General features: G+C 44.6%; 1 protein-coding gene across 2 annotated transcripts; it reads right to left on the bottom strand.

Annotated features, from left to right (window-relative positions):
• Window positions 1-2139: 2139 nt before the first annotated feature.
• stk40 (serine/threonine kinase 40) lies at window positions 2140-18777 on the bottom strand. 2 transcript variants are annotated; one of them, XM_084026151.1, is made up of 11 exons: window positions 18627-18777; window positions 15088-15214; window positions 14564-14649; window positions 13763-13906; window positions 12528-12752; window positions 11857-11909; window positions 8400-8515; window positions 6507-6651; window positions 6168-6287; window positions 5807-5891; window positions 2140-5656 (listed from the first exon to the last, which is right to left on the bottom strand). In XM_084026151.1, exons 2-11 carry the CDS (start codon window positions 15203-15205, stop codon window positions 5438-5440), a joined length of 1311 nt encoding a protein of 436 aa, XP_083882277.1. In that variant the 5' UTR covers window positions 15206-15214; window positions 18627-18777; the 3' UTR covers window positions 2140-5437. The 2 variants fall into 2 exon arrangements, with proteins under 2 accessions (XP_083882277.1, XP_083882278.1); XM_084026152.1 differs by having other exon boundaries at window positions 18617-18638.
• Between the last annotated feature and the right edge of the window lie 1026 nt (window positions 18778-19803).

Below are 19803 nucleotides of genomic sequence, written 5' to 3'. Positions count from 1 at the left end.
GCTTGCCAACTAAAATGAACTTAGTTCTGCGTATCTGAAAGTACAAATCATAATGCTGCTAATCCCATCTTCCCCTTCGCCTTTAGGAGTCTGACAAGGCGGAAACAAATGGAAACGCTTGTTCAGTATTCTGCTTCAAATAGGATACACTACACTGAATATCAGGTATACATTTAGCTTTTTGGCCCAGTCGTATTGGCAGCTATAGGGGATAACCATCAGTGGGTTGGTCCAACCCTCCAGACTAACTCAACTGACTCAAAATGTAGTCTTTATATTCATTGTCCCCAGCAGATAAATGATAATTCCCTAAATTGTAAATTTAACAAAATAAAATGTAAAAATCTAAAGGACAGATAGTTACCGTTCATGCTCCTCTGAGGTTGAATCCTTTCAAACTCCTGCACTAGATATACAATATCTCATAATCTAACGCTAGCTGCATTAGCACTTCTTTGTTTGCCACATCCAGCACTTCCTTTTTGAAACCCTGCAGAACCTTTAAAAGTTATTACTTCTTTGGTACTTTTACTCATTCAGAGGAATAAATACTCTCAATAACAATGCCATTTTACTGTATGAAAAAGTAAAAGTGTAGTAAAACATTCCCTGTCAGTGTTTAATTATCAAGTATGATGTTTAAGGATTATTGAAGATCTTGGAGATATGAACTAGAAGTACTAAAACAGTACTTTCCACGGGTGAGCGCTGGTCATCTGATTTCAGGTGACCTCTTCTTCGCCAGCTGTGAGAACATATCCATTACTCGTGCTGTAAATAGTCACATGTTTTGTGTTTTCTGTTCATACACGGCATACATTTGGTTTTGTGCGTTCTTGATGTGGGGGGGCAATAAAAGTGTGTAAACAGCTGGAGGCCCGTTCTCGTGCTCTGACCGATGTAAACACAGTAATAACTACAAAGCAGATGCAGCTGTGCACTGAAATCCATTACTTCTTATACATTTTAAACATCTTGAAAACACTGCTACCAGCAAAGAGTACACATACACAACGCCGTGACAATACTGACAAACATCTGGATCCCCGTTTATCCTTTGTCATCCATGTCCAACTGGATAAAGCCATCTCTTCTCTAGTGAGACGGACGACGTAATGCTCTCTGAGGCAATTAAGCGAGAGCATCGCAGATGTCTGACGTAGCCTTTAATGAACAATCTCTCTCTTTTTTTTTTTTACAATCCAGGACCTCCTTAAGGCCAGCTGGTTGTGGTTTATGGGGGGACAGAGCATCTGTGCAACTTTGACCCTTGAGACTTTTCAGCCCAGCTTGACATGTTAGGAGCAGGGGTGTAATGATCCGGAGGGGAGACCCACTTGAGACCACGTCTGAGGATCTCAGAAGGGTGGGAAAGGTGACTCAGACCTCCGTTATGCTGTTGAGCCTTGTTGCCTTTGGTAACTGCTTACTGACTGAACCTGATCTAGAACAAGGAGGTCAAAAGGTGTGACCTCCTAATTTGTTCTATATGATGGTGGGCTTTAGACTATGAGCCCTTTTTTTGCTCTAAAAGCTCACAGTAGGTGTGCATGAGTGGGGGAATAAAAAGGACATAGAAGTATTTATCTGTCTGTCAGGTCTGCATGATGAGATGTCCATGTGTACTTTTTTGGCATGCATGACGTGATTTGTAACAGAACGAATGCTCCCCTCATGTGTGTTTGAGGGAGGCTTGAGGTGGGGGGGTATGGCAGCCCACAGGGTCCTGCAGGGCTGCCGAGAGTCAGCAGGTTTTCCTGATTGAGCACCTCTACCTCGGTTTTGGTCCAAAACCCGTCTAACCGCATGTCTCAGATAGTCAGACGAGTCTATGAGGAGCCTTGTAGACGCACAGACGCTCACTTATTCTATATTCTGTTCATTCCCCACACGCCCCCCCCCCCCCCCCTTCAGAAACTGAGACCACATAATGTAAAAGCATCGTGCACCTGAACATTTTCTACAGATTGTATTGTCAACATATGGTGGAGAAATATGTGGAAGCTAACAAAGGAGAACATTCAGTAAGTCCAGCATTAATGAAACTGGTCCGACTGCAGGCTTAAGGTTTATTTTTTAAGAAAGTGCTCCACCTTCTGGAAGCAAAAGGAAGTGTCAGAATACGAAGTGACAACGATGAATGTTTCGATATCAAAGTTTATTGCTGACATGCATGTAGAGATCTGATGAAGTAGAAAAATATGTTTTTTATACAAACGTGTTTTTCATCTGTACAATTACGCAGTTTTCTTTATCTAGATGCCCATCTCCGACCAAGCAGCTTACAACACACGATCCCATTGGGTTTAAAACTACACCACATTTCATATCCTACACCAAGTTTCCAGTTGAAACAGTCAGCAATATACTGGTTATATACTGCAGACATAGGACTTTAGAAGCAGGGTGGAAATAATCATAAAAACTCAAATTTGGGAAATTAATAAAAATAAATGTTACTACTCGTCCAATTAAGGGGGGGTAAATCCATTTTGCTTTGGAACTTGCCGTTGGACCCAAAGAGGAGTAAATCATCTCCAGATTCTTCGATCAGTTGCTCTGGCACACCTTGCAAGTTTAACATCATGCAACAGTCACGTTTTACACAGAGTTGATGTCCATGCTTTAAGTCCACATCGCAGTCTACCAATACAATCCACTAGCTAGGAAGTCAGACACTTTGATTTGGGGGGAGGGGGGACAAAGTAACGTCTACATTAAGGGTCTATTGAACCTGTCGTTACTAATCTGTTGTTGGGCATCATGGAAGATGGCGTAAGACACTTCCACACAGACTTAAATCACTTAATGTCATTATTCAGCAATGGCTATGGTGTGCATGAACCACCTAAACTACTACAATACTGCTGTATACCCATGGAATTCACATTGAGGTGGGAGAAAGCCGGCGGCTCTCTTTACATATCATTTTAGCCTCTGGATGTGGTGGTCGATGGCCAACGTGGCCCATAACGCACGTCAATCGGCAAGTATTAGAACAGAGTTGGTATCTCACTGGATGGATCTACACACAGTATGACTGGCGCAGTCATGATGGCATATTTACATACTGACCAGAGTGTAGCCTTGTGTGGGGATTTTTGGGGGTAAATGATCGATTCAAAGAAAAACAAAAAAACTCCCGAAAGTCATGATAATGTGCGCGTATCATTTTGTTTTTTGGAAAAAATATAACTATGCAAAGTCAGTCTTGTTATTAGTGTAGCTTACGTTGACCACAGACACTGTGGTTTAAAATGGCAAGAAATATGAATCCCAAAGAGAAAAATAAAAAAAACATGAGATGCTACTCTTTGTGTGAATGTGGCTGAAACGGGTCAAAGAGAACCAGTCGGGATTCAACGACATTTTAAAGCTGAGAGAGTGAAGAGTTTTCGGGCCCGTGTCACTGGCATGAGTCGTGCCTCGTCTGTGATACAAGCCTCACTGTTTGGGAGTGGGAGGTCTACACATGTGAATAAATAAATCAACATGAAAATACACGAGAGAGAGAGAGAGAAAAAAAAAAAGAAGTAAAGATGAAAATATTCCAGAGCCTATGTTCATGCAATCAGTTTGATATAAATAGGAAGAAGTCTAGATAGCCTAAAGCAGGTACCAATAGCAAAGGCAAGTTGCAGTACACAGATGCCTAACAGTCACTGGTTAGTAGCGTTGCCATGGTTTCAAGAAACCCTTTGATAAAACACAAGAAGAAGACCCAGCACGTTAACTTAAAATCTATGAGTCTGTACTTTCATTTTCTCTATGAAATACTACAGTAACGATCACCGGCCACCAGTCTCTCTGCACGGAGAGCCGACGTGGTGAGACAACACCAGCATGTACGAGCTGTGGAGAAAGGCTTGAGAATGTGAGCATTTCCAATCTTAAAGCATTCGTGGCAATCGCCTGAGACATTCAGTCAAGCCCCCCCATCTCAGCAAAGACCTGCTCTGGTTTTCACAGTGACTGCCGACCGAGGCAGGCCAGATAACAGAACACAACGATGGGAGGTTAGCTTTAAAAAAAGGGTCTGCGGCCGTCGGAGGTGAACAGCTCCACAGCTCTGCAAGACTCCCGATTCTGCCTGGCCCACACACACACACACGCACACACACACACACACACACTCGTGGATACTGCAGGCGATTCAAAGAATAGAATGACACATTCATACTGAGAAAAAACAAACAAAAGAAAAAAAAAACAGTTGTCCCATGATCCGTCTTGATAATGAGAAACCAGGAAGTTGGAATACCTGGAAGCCATTTGATTCTGAATGAGGCTGTGGGTACCAGTTTCCTTGGCTAAGAGTAATCTTAAGACATGATTTTTGGCAATAGGAACATGACAGTGCCTGATCTCCACTATAATGGCACTGAGGCAAGTGTTACCATCAATATGCCTTGGCAGGGAGGATCCAACAGCGTTCCCCCATTCAGTTCTTGGCATTGTGACTTCCAGGTACCTCACACTAGCTGCCTAGATGCTAAAAATAGATTTCCACGGGGATGGGCAGAAGCAGGAGACGATGCATTGTGTAAATATCAAAGGATGCATGCATACGCATTCTTTGATATTCAGGATCTTCAATCCAAAACGGTAGGGAAGAAATGCTACTTATTAAGGTAAATATGATAAAAAGCTTATTCGGATTTGTTTTTGAAACCACTGAAAAAAGGTTTCAAAGCATTATCACTCTGACAGAAAACATTAATGCTTTATGTCACTGGTGGCATCAAGACTCCATTGTTACAATCCCTTGTCTCAGAACAGTGAGAATGGTTTACCAACAGAGAAGAGACAGAGAGGTAGATTGATTTGAAGTCAGAGTTACAGACGGGACCGGTCTGGATCATTTGTCGGTACAGGAAACAGTAGAGAGGAAGGAGGAACGAGTGAGCGGACGAGGGTGGAATGGAGGTATAGAGAAGTGACATCTGTGATCGGGTGATCTGACTTGAGGCAATACCATTAACCACTCTGAAGGGAGGGGGGTTGCTACATGATTCTGGTCCTGTATTGCTCAGGTGATCCAGGGTTGATGAGGGGGGGAGGGGGGGTGTTACAGTAGGGAGATATCGAGGGAGCAGGATTACGGGGTTAATCGTCTCTTCGCCCCACGTGGGACTGTGCCATCGGGATGGTTGCACAGTGAGATCTGACTGGGTGACCTGAGGGCAAGGAACCTTTGGTTCAGATCTTCCTCCGGGGCTTTCCATGGAGGATCCAGACACGAGGAGTGAATATTTAAATTGGCAGTTTTGTTCTGGTGCCCCACTCACACCTGCTCCACCTAGCTTAGCCCAAAGCCCACCTTGTGAGGGGCCGTCTGTACCCGGGTTCGGGCCGGGCCTCCTGTACGAGAGTTCAGCTTTACTTGTCTCTGTGCTCCCTGGGGAGGCCAGGGAGGCTGCCATGGGCGGTTGGGGGCCTACTTCCGGAGGAAACGTTGTGCCAGGATGGCGGCATCGAGCGGGCTGACAGGCTGCGCGTCGTGGCCCAGACGCCGTACAGGTGGGATGCTGCCAAACTGGCGCTTGGTGAGAAAGCTCTTGGCCTCGTGGATAGTGTTCTTCTCTTCAGCCAACAGCAGCTGCTGGCGCATGTAGTTCTCAAACTCATACTGTGAAGACTCTTCTATCGCCTTGGCCTGAGGGGAGAAAAAAAAAACATCATGTTTCCAAAGAGCATCAAAGAGGCAATACGGAAATAAAGAGTGCATAATTCTAAATGCAAAAATCCTCTATATATCCAGATTTACCCAACGGATCCATCATGTCATGCATCTCCAATAATTTACCTCTTGGAGGTGTTCTGGGTGATTGACCTGATCGTCAATATCCGGCACCACCTGCAGAGGGCCACTCATCGATGAGACGGACTGCCTGTGATTATGAACACAACAAAATGATGATTAATACCAGTGATCTTGCCCAGTTGAAATGACCCATCTCCAATAACCGTATGGCTGAAAGCAGAATGTTAATATGTGCAGACAAGTGGGTCAATAAATCAAATCAGAAATGTGAAGCCAGCCAGTGGAAAGCTTTACAAACCCATGGCAGCTAGCAGTAGAACTATTTCTGCACTCTGAAATCATGACTTGACACGTGACCCGTTTGATGTAGTTTCGCCAAACGTCCAACAGGTGGAGCACTTACCACGAGGCAATGATGCCGCTGAGCGACTCCAGCACCTCTCCTGCAGTAAGCCTCTGTTGAGGGTCCAACACCAGCAGCTTTCGGATCAGACACACCGTGTTCTCCGACACACGGCCGTCCCTGCGAGGAGGTGGAGGAGAACGTTTTCATTTCAATTCATACTGAAATATTATACCGTCTTTGGGTCCAAACTGAACAAATGTTCTTCTTCTTTCATCTTAAATCGAGGACGGAGCATGCAAAACTAGTCGCTGAACACATGAATGTTTTAAAATATGCTGTGATTCCATTGCTTTGAATGAATATGCCAAATATAGCACGGGCAGGACTGATACTCACTCTGGGATGGAGTACTCGGCGGCCTTGATCTTGCGGAAGAGCTCTTGAGGTATGCTGTCGTAAAAGGGGAACTGGCCGTACAGCATGGTGAACAGGACCACGCCAAGAGCCCACATGTCGCTGGGTTTACCGCGGTACGGCCGACCTGGAGACAGGAAGGACAGGGGGGATCTGGATCAGGTGTTGAGATCAACAAACTTGGCTCTTGAAGACAGGAAAGGGCTTTGCCCTTCTCCAAAATCCCATAAGCCACAGGGACTGAAACATCAGTTTGTTGTCATTTTACTTTGCCCTGCGTGACTCACAGGTGATCAACCCTTTCACAAGTTCAATTCCTGTCATGCATCACCAGGTCTAATGATTAACGAGATGAGCAAACAAATGCAAGCTGCGACTTCACATCCATTTTATTGCCTAGAAATTTCTAGCCAACTGCCGACTTTCATAACACTTCTTTTTCCCAGCCAACGCTGAGCGTTTACAATCGGCCATGGATCTGCGAGGAATAAACTAGAGCTGTCGAGGGTGGAGCATCGTGGCTGTGCATGGCCATAGGCAGTGTTGTTACAGCTAGGCAGGCGGTAGCAACAGCAGCGGGCAATTATGTTAAAGCTTGTGACACACACACACACACACACACACACACACACACATACACACACACATGCACACACACACGGGGGAGGGGGTGGAGGGGAAGAGGGTAGATGGGAGTAGTTTCCCTCCAGTGAGTCATCAGTGCATGAGTCACTGAGGCTCTATTTAATTGTGTGCCTGTCACGTTATGCTGATATACAGGCCCGGGTTTTATCTTCAGTGGTTGGAGCTGAAGGATTTCTGTTGGGAATTCTTCTTCCCAATCTTGCACACTGTCCACGACAATGGACATCAATGTTTAAATGGATGCCATTAGAGCCTACCATTGAGGTGCATGCACATTTACAGTGAGAAATGAGCATTGTGACGCTAAATGAAACCAAATGGATTTCAGCTTTTTTTTCTTCTTTTTTTTTTTTCTTCCAGTCAAAGAAAATGTTTCACATAAAGAGGAAAGTTGCTTCCTCTGCAGATACTGTGAGAAAATGCAATATCACTGTGATTACATGAACAAAAGACCAAAAAAGAAAATGCTGTGTTTAGCTTTTGCCAGTCCAAGATTGCAACATAACCCCTTTCTTGTTGCCCAATAACCGGAAAATCAAAACACAAGACTGCTTAACGTTACACAACGTGCTTTAAAGGAATCCCATCTGGACCCGGATCAACAAGGGTCAACCTTTTAACCAGGGACAGCATTATGGGTGTCTGACTAAGAGTTGACATAGTCAAATCTGATTGATCGACTGTAATCTGTAGTCGACTTCATGCCTTTTTTTTCTTGCTTATTGGTCTCAGTTATTCTAATGTAAAGCGAGGAAAATGTGTGATTAATTAAAGGGTTACATGGATTAAATTGAAAACATATATACACATCAATAAAGAGCTAATCTTTATTTGAAAATAGCCATGTTCTCTATGAATAGTCAACTCTTCTGTGGTCACCACATACTGTACATTTGATTCCCCTTATTTAGTTACTTCTAAGCTCTATTCTGCGTCTTAAAAAGGGCAGCTCTGACCAAAATCAAAAATGCATATTTTTGATTGTTGTGAGCAGTTTCATGCAGGAAACAAGCGTTCCCTGCCAAGTGAACGGTTGCAAATCAAATGACGACAGGGGAGCTGTTCACACCTTTGTGCACACGATCAGCTGCTGCAGAAACAGGTTTGGTCAGAACTGGGTGATGCTGACCGAATGACAGAAAGGAGCTTACAATCAGAAAAGCACCTTGTCCGATATACATATTGCACCAGAAGAAAGGATGCATGTAACATTTGTTTTTTTCCACTCACCACTTAATACATCGGGGCTGATGTAGGCCGGACTTCCTCTCTGGTCTTTCAACAGGTCGTCCTCGCTCACCAGGTGCTTTCCCAGGCAGAAGTTAGTGATGGTGATTCGGTGAGTCCTGTAAGCAAACACACAAACACGCCCGATGAATAACTTATTGTTCATTGTGAACCGGCAATCAATTCTCAACCGAAACAATGAACCAATTATGCCCACTGCTAATGAACACAACCCCAGTTTTCGCCTCTTCAACTTGATCAAACCGTGGCAGGAGAGTGTGAGTCATCGTGACACGTTTAGAATGTGAAACACTTCACGCTCGTAGCTCAAAGCATGAAGTGAACGCAGGCTGACAGAGACAGGGAGAACCCGCTCCTCGCATGCCCTGTTTTAATAATCCCACGGTTCACTGGGCCTGCAAAAATATATGACTGCCTGATGCATAACAGAGTATGCACACCCAATATACATTTTCTTAAATTCAACACAACATTCTTCATCTCACACTTGGACCAACATCTATGCTATCGTAGCGACTGGACTGTCCATCCCCGTGTTCTTGTTTTTGTACCTTCCCGTTAAGCTTTACGTCAACTCTTTGTACATAAAGTTCATTTTGATCAACACCTTCTTTCAACAGGTCTAAGAGATATCAAGAACAAGACCACTCCAGACACGCTGGCGCTTCAAAGTCTGAGAAGACCCACTGATGTTCCCAGCGATGTTTGATTAATTTGGTTTCTGTGGAAACAACGTGGTAATATAAGTCTTACTCATTAAGGTCAATTTAGTTTGCTTGTGGTGGAGTGAAGCCTAACAGTATTAAAGCCGAGGGACTATGGACTGTTCGATGTCACTGGGTTCTTTCAGCAGAGAAAAGCCGCACTTTGACAAACACATGAGTCAACTTGTGGCTTTGGATAATTGTCTCGATGACTAATCCCGCATGGCGATGGGTTGCCAAACGAGTACATAAAGCTCACGAAGATTTAAAATATGTACACAAAAGCGCAACTTCAAGTGCACCCACACAATCGCTGCCATGGTGAACACGCACACACACAAAATCCACTCGAAAGCACCGGAGCGCACACAAAAGTGGCCACGGTTTAGAGCCTGGGTCCTCTCTGGATCACCTTCCTCAGCCACATCCGCTTTCTAAAAAGGCCTGAGGTCAACAGCTTCCCCTTTTCTCTCCCACTTTCACACCCTGCTCCATCATACACACACACACACACACACACAAACACACACACTGCTTCCATTACAGCGTCTGGAGCCAATTCCTGTCAAACACTCAATTTTAGACCAAATGCTCCAATCTCAATCTTCCCTTCACACATTTGGTTCACATAATTTCCAGCTACTTATTTGATCCGATGCTTCAACATTCTTTGCGATTCGAGTCTCCACAAACATACAGCGGCCTTGTGATCTGCACAGGAATGGGCCAGAACAGAGTGCAACGCTTCAAGGACCCTCGACATAAAAGCTTCCTTCATAGAGGAGTGTGTTCTTTTGTCTGTGTGCATCACGACCCGAGCTTCTATTCCTGCACCGGAGATTGGGTAAATTAAATTGCATGTTTGCCTCATGAGGCAAGGGTCCCTGAGGACTCAAGAGAGACCACGCCATCTCTGTTTCCTGGTCATGTGACCTCGGGTAAGTCAGGAAACCAGAAACCTAAACAGCCCCCATGATTTCACCTCCCCGGCCGCAACATTTTGCTGAAAATACAACAGCTGACGAGAGGAGGGGAGGTTAAATGCAGGACAACTTCTTAGATTTTCTCAGAACCGTGATTTGGAGGGATATGGTCAGTAACATTTGGAATCATTGTGTGTGTGGCAGCACAAAAACCTCTAACCTCTAATTCAGTCAGACGGGGTAAGTGATACCAGAGACCGCCAATACGAGTGATGCAAACTAAGAAGAACTCTCTGGAAGAAGTAAAACAAAGAAAAAACAGAGTGGACACCTTGCTGTGGCGTGTCTCCGTCTATGGACGTCAATGCATCTTTGACACGCAACAGCCCTGTAGATTGATTTATGACATCCTGTTTTCATAACAGCTGGCTCTGCAAGAGGAAATCACATCATTCTTGCATAAACTGCTGAGCTTGTTGATGGCATCGGTGCGTTTCCCAGAGTGACGCCGAGCAGCAGGGGAGGAGAGGGGATTTTGGGATCAGGCTGCGTCTAAAACCGGCCGCGTCCTTCCCATACTGTACATTCACACACATCCAGGGTGGAGTGGCAGAGGAAATATGCACGCAAGCAAAGTATGATGCATAAAGGAGACAGGAAAGGCGAGAAGAAAACAGGGGATATGACAAAGGACATGAAATAGAGATGATAAAAGCAGGAGAAGTTGGGGGACTGGGGTGTAAAAGAAAAACCAGAGTAGAGGGTAGATAAATGCGTGTTCATGACATTGCAGTGTGAGTCAGCTCGGAGCTATGGGGCCTTTGGCAGTCCTCTCCTTTGTCTCCAGCCGGGACGGAGTGTTCTGCTCGTCTGCTCCTCTCCCCTCCACCACCCTCCCATGGCCAAAACAATCTCCTGTTTCATCATCACCACTACTACAACTACCACTACTACTACTGCTGCCGCTGCTGCTGCAGCTGCAGCCTGAGATGTGTGTGTCTAAAGAGAATGCAAAAATCTCAACGCATGTACTCATACTTGCAAATCATGTAAGAGAAGTGGAGTGCAACATAGCTCACTTGTACGTGATGCAAACATACTCCATGGATGCGAAAGTATATGTAGCTAGCGTTGGATCAGAGAGTATGTGAGTTAGTTGTGTCTGACTTAACACTGGCTTTGGGGGGGATGATCATCAGAGTCTATAATAATCTGCTTTTCACACATTCAATGCAAAATGTAGCTGAATCATCTAAACTAAGACGCATGCATATCAAAGCAGCAGCTAGAACCGCAGCAATCACACTGTCAGCTTTGAGCCCCTGAACACATCTCTCATACACACTTTGACAGTGAAGTAGTTTTCCATTCTGAACTACAGCCCTCTGTGACCTGATGTTTCACTCACCATGGTCCTGCCTGACATACAACATTACTCACAGAGAACAAAAGCAATGGCGTATTTTTATTTGCACCGTTTCACACCAGAGTCCAGTTCACCCTACACTTCCAAAAAACCCAACCATGGGAAATGAATCATCAGCCTTTACTCAACACACAGACATGAGAGCGAGGCTTTAGGTTCCTATAACTGATCTCACTCCTAGTCTGAGAATGTGACCCCTGCTTGGGTTTAAAGCCAAATGCACACTGGATACAGGCCGCTGGGGCCGGCCGAGGCCTCTCTCACACGTGAGCCCAGACAGAATAACTCACTGGCAGGCTGAAATGACTGAACCGGGTATAATGGGAGAGGTTATTGGCCAGCTCACTGATTGGCACAGCCGAAGGACGGAAGGAGTTTCATCTTACCGTTTGTTCAGCACCATGTTTCCCAGCTTGAGGTCTCTGTGCACAATGTTTTTCTGCAAGAGAGGAAAAGAAGGTGGTCTTGACACCAGTGATTCACAAAGCTCCACGCAACAAATCCGTTTGTTTTTGAGAGTGGCACACGAGCACGGGCGATGAGTCATCAGAAAGTATGTGCAACTAGCTAACAATAACAGAGAACGTTAGTGGACATAACCATTGTAGTATCCAAGCCCTCTTCATTGATGAGAACAGAAAACACTCATGATTTCTTTCATGCACATGTCAGCATGATTGATGAAGCCTTTTTTTGTTTTCTTTTTTAAATTCAGGGCTCAACAACAAGGCCATGTCGGGTTAAATAGATTGTTTTACATGGCTGCTAATGGAAGACGCTAAGATGTGGGCCATTTTGCTTCCTTCTCAGCAACGTTGAGAGTCTCATATGTGCATTACCAATCAGCCACGGATGGGAAAAGGGAAGTATATGAGTTGAAAGCAAAGCTATCAATCCTCATTCTAAATTAATTTATTCAAATAAAGATTAGACATAACTTTAGTCTGTTATTCAATACCTGACAACAAATAAAACACATTTCTATAGGGGCAGGTAAAACAAATGTAACATGACGTCTGGAAGTGAATCTTTTAACCAAATCCCATCCTGGACTCACCTTATGAAGGGCTTCCACGACACGCACCACGTCGTAGAAGATGATGATGGCTTCACGCTCGCTCAGTCGCTTCTCCTTTATGACGTAATGCTGGAGGTTTATTAGATCTGCCGTCTTGTCGCTGAAATCGTGAGCACACAGGCAGTCGAGCACGAGACAGATCCGCTTCTTCATCTTGCGCACTTTGTTGGCCTCCATGTCCTCCACTATTTCGTAGGCTCGATCCTGGGAGAACACAACAAAGACTTAGCGATCGTCTTCCGGAAGGGGCTCACTTTGAAGTGAACAGGGTTGTTGATGCATTTTAGGAGGCACTTTCCAACAGTGTCCAATCAATATAGGTTGAATGGATCCCTAAACTGTGCTGGCTGATAAAGCTGGTTCATTCAGCTTAGAAAGACATAGACTCAAGCAGGGAAGAGGCCATCAATCACCAGCATGCATGTAGCAGATGAATGAGACACAACAGCCCCTCCACACCGGGTGCTGGAGGATGAATAACAAAAGGTCATTGATCTTATTCCAAATCCAGGCAGAGTCACCACTTATTGATTTTGGTATCAGGTTGTCAGGGTTTTTTTTAGAGACGCAGTCAGCACCTCTGAAAGTGTACATTATTAACTGGTTCTCTCATAGCGGAGATGCACTATAATAATCCAATCAATATTGCAGGCTTAAACGAATCAGAGTGCATGGCTCAATGCTGCTATTCTGAGAACACCAGCAGAGAACCACCACCAGAGTGAGATGAGATGAGATGAGATGGAAGAGATGGAACCATAACAAAGTTAGAGGAGGCGGCAGACAGGAATGTGTGGAGTGCGTGTGTGTGTGTGTGACTAGAGAATGACTAGAGAAGTACAGATAAATGTGCTTTTAAAATGGTACTCCCACTGCTCCCTTCAAACAACCCTGATAAAGAAAATACAAGCAGCTGGCTGGACTACTAAGAGTACCTCTGCAATTACCGGGCAGATAAAAGCATGGTGTTACATGCACTTTGATGGTGATGCTATATTCTGGATTGAACAGAAAGTTATAGACCCTTCTCCATGGTAATGTTGGTGTATCATGTTCAATTACACAGGATACTCACCCACGCAGTGCTGAGTCATACACCATTAACTCAAAAGACAGTTTGTTTCCCTTTGTTTATGATATTAATGATTTGACTGATGCTATACTATGCATCCATCAACAGAAATGTAACTGAAAGATTGCAGGTATGGGTCTACCTGGAAGAGGCCGTGGTGGTGGACCACCCCGTCCTGGTTGTGCAGCAGAGAAAGGAGGGAGTACTCCGTGTGCAGCAGCATCTTCCCCTGCCTCTCCTCCTGAGTTTCCCCTGCAGAGTCCACTCGCTCCTCCAGCGTAAGGATCTGCCATGACCACACACGAGAACAGAACATTAGAGGTCACAAGACGAGCTCATACAGGATCAGACGGCGTTAAGACAGCTTGGACCATTTAGCATGAAACTAATCTTCAGTCCTGACACTACACCTTTCCAATGACCGAAGACATTGCAGTAGGATACATCTGCTTTGCATTTAAAAGGAAGTTACAGTCTGTGCAGCGGCGATGGTATAAGAGGCCTGCAGCTTTAAAACAGTGGGTCATATGTGAAGAAAACAAGCTGTGCAGCAGACACTGAGGCGCTGTAGTCACGGGTATGAGGGGAGGGTCACACACTGACTCACTACATGATCGTGGGGGTTAAAAGTTGGCATTCCAGGTGGGGCGCCAGCTACCTTCCTCCCGACCCTCCTGTAGCCCCCTCCCGTGTCTAACAGACATTGGATAGCCCCAATAAACAGATTACCCAGCTGAGGTTTTGTTGTTGGCACCAGACTGCAACGGGGGGCAATAAAATGAACACCAACAAAGGAAGGTCAAAGGTTCAGATGTCCACTGGGATATCAACGCTTTGTTTTGAATTAAATACTTAATTTTTTTTTATTATTATTGAACCATGTGCTGAACTCACTGCGTGTGTGAGAAAGAACCCGGGAATGTGCCAACCCTGACAGACTTACTTTGAGCTGATAGAAGTCATCCGTGCCGTCCTTTCTGGCCAGACACTGCACGATGCTGGGCACTGGTGAGTTGCCCAGACGAGGCCCTGCAAGGATAAGAAGAGGAACAGCTGCATGACCAAAAGGCAGGCTACATGCCGGAGTGTGTGCTCTCGCTGCATGTGCACAGGCCCATTAACACCCCTCGTGTAATGTTTTCTTTGGCACCCCGCATTGCAAATAGTGCAGGGATTGTGTAGTAGAAAAGTGAAAGAGCATGGGAGAGACACATTTTCTAGACCCTTGCTCCGACACAGACTCGGACCTTTCTGGCCGATGTCAGGGGGATCAGCAAAATTCTTCACATTCTTGTCTTAGGCGTGCATACACAGAGACACCCCACGACTCTCACACACACCTTTCCCCCATTTCCTGCACATGCAGGGTACAAAATTGAGCACTGTGTGTAATCTCTGCCACACAGACCTTTTTGATTACGATTTACATACTTTTGGGGCTTGTGCAAACACTAGTGGCTTACTTACCTAGGATGAAGGGCCCAGCTCTCTTTGCGTTACTGCCGGATATCCCAGGACATTGCAGCTTGCTGGCCCTGCCTGATGTCTCTCCAGCCCCCCTCTCCGACGAGCGCCGCTTGGACATACTGGAGCTCTACAGGGGAATAAATCAGATTAGTACACAGGATAAAAATAGTCAAGTTAAACGGTGAGTGCATGCACGTGACTGCATGGACACAAACTCTTAACTGGTGACAACAAAATAGCAGCAGTTATTCGTGACCAAACAATGGCTTTTTAAATAGTCGGTTTAAAAAGAAAGACTACCGGTATACCCAGAGCTTCAGCAGTAGTACTGGACAAGAGTGCACCGATTAGTGAATAGAAGAGAAAGGAGGTAAACCTCAGGGCAGCTCCTCCCAGCCTATTTTAAATATCCCTCCCACACATTTACCAACACCTCAGTGTGAAAGTGAGGCCATTACAGCTCCATTCAGAATGATGGCTGCTGGCGTCGAGGGTGACACCTCAGATTCAATCTCCTCAACAGGCAACATGAATGCGCCACAATCTGCAATTTAAATGGCAAACACTGTCATGCAATTGCATTGCACTACAACACAATTCTTACAACAAAAGCATATTTAATTTGAGTCTCTTGAGCCGTGAGCTACATATCCATCTCTAGCTTTTCCGGCTGTGGTCGATGTGGGCTTAGAAAAATCCTTACGCTCTTAATCTGAGTGTTTTTATCTCAACATCTGTACAGCCAGCTTATCTGGCAAACCTCCCTCTGAAGGGACACGCGTGTTGAAACACGCTGAAACAAAAAATAGAAATGCCAAGCCCTTGCACTACGATAAGAAACTAGATTCACATGCCACAAGGACTAGTGTCACCATGAGACACATCATTACACAAACTACTTTAACCGCCACAGCAGATCTACCTCCCAGAATGTAGAGAGCAAGCGGTATGCTTTGTTTACTGACTGAGTTCCTACGTGATGAAACCCCATCTGTTTCCCGTAACAGGGAAGTAGTGCCTTGAACCGAGAGGAATGATTCACCCTGCTGTCGTCCTGAGTTTCCATAGGACAGAAAAGCTTAAATGCCCAGGCGATGACACCATCAAGAGTAGGACACGCGTGCCACCAAACCTGATGTATGCACCAAATCACTCAAAAGAACCTATGACCACAAGACACAAGGTGAGATAAGAGATATGTCACTGACTGACAGCGGTGGCATGCATATTTAAGCCATGTGACAGGTGATTCAGACTATTATCATTTCAAGTATCTCATGAAGTGCAAACCATGGAGATTGAATGGAGAGCTGACAAAAAAAAGAAAACGTTTGAAATATGTAATGCCTTACAAGTGGAACGAACTGGAGAAATGTCATTTTTTTAATGAATTAGGCCACCTTCCTGTTTAAAAACTAAATCGTGCACCACTCGCCAGTTGGCGTTTTTGGGCAGAGAGGAGGCAGGACAGTTGGCAGTCAGTATGGGCTGGTATGAATTCTCACTTCCATGAGGCTTTTTGTGATCCCAGACAGCAGACAGTGTCATCATCATGTCTCTCGCCCATCTGTCTCCATCTCAACTAGTCATCACCCACTGAGTCTGATGAGCTGAGGTTTTCTGACAGCATTTATGGCACAGGCCAGAGTGACACCAAGTCACGCTGCCAATAGTAAGAGAGCATCTTACTCCAGAGTATCCAAGGCAAAGCAATTCATAATCAGATGCTGCAGTTTATGAGTCACCTGGGAATTAAAATTATTAAACTTTTTCCATCCTGTGGCCAAAGTGGTTGGCAGAATCGACAATGTACATACCGCTCCCCGTGCAGCCGGATTTATTTAAAATGCTTGGTTAAGTGCTCGAAAGGCTGATACATTGAGTAAAATAAGCAGAAAGAGCCAAAAACTCAGAGGTGTTTCATTTGTGTCCATTTCCCACGAGTTGATTGTACCTTGATTGCATTCTCTTTCTCTAAAGCTACATAGCTAGAGTTGAAAAAAATAAAATAATCCATGCACCTTGGACTTATGAAACTACACTAACCCAACGGATACACGACACACAAAAACCTGGACCCAAGGCCATTCGTCTACCTACCAAAACACCGGATGCAGGGCTGCGGAGCCAACCCCTGACACATCTCAAAAGCAAAGGTCAATTCAACCAACTAATGCACACTGACCTAAATGACATCAGCGCAATGACAGCACACAGCTATCCTTTTCTGACACTGCCGTGCCTCTCTGCACAGCCAGTGATCTGGCAAGCAAGACTGCCTCCGACTGCCTCTGCCTCTGACTGTACCAGAGGGAGGACAAGAACAGATACAGCCTCTGAATCATATCACACAAAAGGAGGAGAGACACGCTGCCGGTGCCCACGAGAAATGTGGGCTCCCTAAATAGTATCTGAACAAAACAACCACGTAGGTGTCTCAAGAATCCTCCCCAGCCAGACTCCGTGCCACTTGTCTGGCTCTGCAAGAAGAGCTTGATTGCTAAAATCTATGCACGTATGACTAAATCTGTATCATAAAGACAAGAGTGATAGCATGAGCCAAAACAATGAATGCACAAAGAGATGAAAACAAAGGAAAAGTCAGGACAAAGGAGATAAAGCAACTGGAAGGTCACACAGGCTGCAGAATTAAATGTCAATCACTCATGTCATTCTCTCGCATATGCGACACACCAAAGCCTGCAACTGTTGAACAAAACTATTGCAATATCAACGTCCTTGATCGCAACAAGTCTATGTGCACAAGGTCACGTTATTAAAACAGAACACCACAAGATGAAGATAATTACCAATGCACACACACACACACGGGCTGTCACACGTTGATTGGTGCCATTTTGCGGCCACAAGGTCTGGACACGTTCAGCTGAAGGCAGCGAGCAATGCAACCGAAATCGGGAGTCGGAGGTTTAAAAAACACAACTTGTGCAAGAAACAAAAACCATCCGCCCCACACAGCTAAATAACCTGCAGCAGTTAGCTAATGAGTTTTAGTCCACGACGGTTACTGTTTGACCACTGAGACGTTTAAAAATGACCCCCGCTAAGCCGCATTACCCGGCGTCTGTTAGTGCAACTGTTTTTAAAAGGCAAACCACCGACGTCATCTGCTACACGTTATTATTATTATTATTATTATTTATTTATTAACGCAGGGTGACACAAAGTCCACACAAAACTTGCAAACAAAAGCTGACCGGATTCAGTCGGCTTAAACACGACACACCGGCCACACAAAGGGACACACAACACGGAGTTTTCGGTGCAAACTACACGGAGCAGCCGTTAGCTAGCTTACGGCTACTTTAGCATGTCAACGTATTTCTGTGCCACCGCGACGGGTTTTAAACGCGATTCATCAGCTAACAACGTTAGCTCAACAGCAAACAAAAAAGCCCAAGTCTACGGAGCAGCCGGGAGGCCATTTAAACCAAGTATCATTACAGCTGGCTAGCTTTTTTTTTTTTTTTAGCTAAAGAAAGCTACATCGCTACATGTATTCGCCTACCTCCGCTTACCTCGAGCCAAACCGCCGGGTAAAGTCTGCGTTGTCCGGCTTACAACATGGATATTTCTTTTTTTTTTCGGGGGTGGGGGGGTTGAAAGCTCCGGTGGATGCGCCGGCGCTTCTCAAAGCAGGAGAGACCACAAGAGGGTTTGGTTTCGGGGGAGAGGGGAGGGGGGTTGTTTAGCCTCTGTTACCGAAATGAGCAATTAAGGAAAAGCCTCCGCTCTCTCTGCTGATCGCATCTTTCCACAGCGACAGCGCCACCTGACAACGGAAATGACGCACACACTTATTTGATTGACAGCTGAGACCGACCAATGCGCGACACCTGTCTGTTTTTGGGGTTTTCTTTCTTCCTGGTAAATGGTTGCGTACCGATGATGAAATTCTTTGCGTAATACAAGTTGCTAAACCGAAGACATTACGTCATAATTTTGGTGTTTTTCGGGGGAAACGTTTAGTGGATTAAATACGTTTTTTTTGCACTATTAAGCAACACCAATTTAACTGTTTGTAGCTGTTTTTAACTGTTAATTTGTTTTATACTGTGTACATTATTGTCTATTCTTGTATTTTGTATTTTGCATCTGCTATTGATGCTTTCCACTGTGGGACAAATGCAATACCATAGTTATTTGAAAATAAAATGAAAATAAATTCCAAGCCACTTTTACCTTTGTAGTGGTTTCTTACGTTTAAAATTAAATTGCAAACGAACACATTTAGATCAGCTCTGCAAATAAAAGCAGGCCACAAAAACATTTTTACAATCATCCGACCAGAAGAAGTCATCAGAAATTATGTCACATTTAGTATATAAAGTGTAGCCTTTAAATTCTTATATAATGAGCAATATAACATTAAATTCGTTTTTATCTTCAGTCCCACCGAAATCACATGAACAGCTTTTCTTTCTAACATTAAACAGCATATTCTCTTCAGGGAAACTATGAAACGTGTTTTCTATTAACCTGAATGTCTCCGCTGTATTTGGGTTTAAATGAGACACATATTGTACTTCATTCACATGACTCAATGAAAGTATAATTAGTACCTCATCTGTTAAAACTATTAGATTTTCAATATTTGAGGCTCATATATTTTCCTTTGCAATAAGACAGGATGTGATTGCTAACACACAGTCACAAATTCCGCCCACGCGAAAGTAAATTTTGACTGCATTGACT

Source organism: Eutrigla gurnardus (genome assembly GCF_963514095.1).
Source record: "Eutrigla gurnardus genome assembly, chromosome: 14".
NCBI classification, from domain to species: domain Eukaryota; kingdom Metazoa; phylum Chordata; class Actinopteri; order Perciformes; family Triglidae; genus Eutrigla; species Eutrigla gurnardus.
Note: the sequence above shows the minus strand (reverse complement) of the source record. Positions and strands in the feature narration are given on the sequence as shown.

Bases quoted from the DNA above. Each gene is read 5' to 3' on its own strand.
- stk40 (XM_084026151.1), bottom strand. From the start codon at position 15,205: ATGTCCAAGCGGCGCTCGTCGGAGAGGGGGGCTGGAGAGACATCAGGC. The intron at 13,907-14,563 runs GTAAGTCTGTCA...TGGTCATGGCAG, and splicing joins ATGACTTCTATCAGCTCAAA to ATCCTTACGCTGGAGGAGCG. The intron at 12,753-13,762 runs GTAGACCCATAC...GTGTTCTCCCAG, and splicing joins ACCACCACGGCCTCTTCCAG to GATCGAGCCTACGAAATAGT.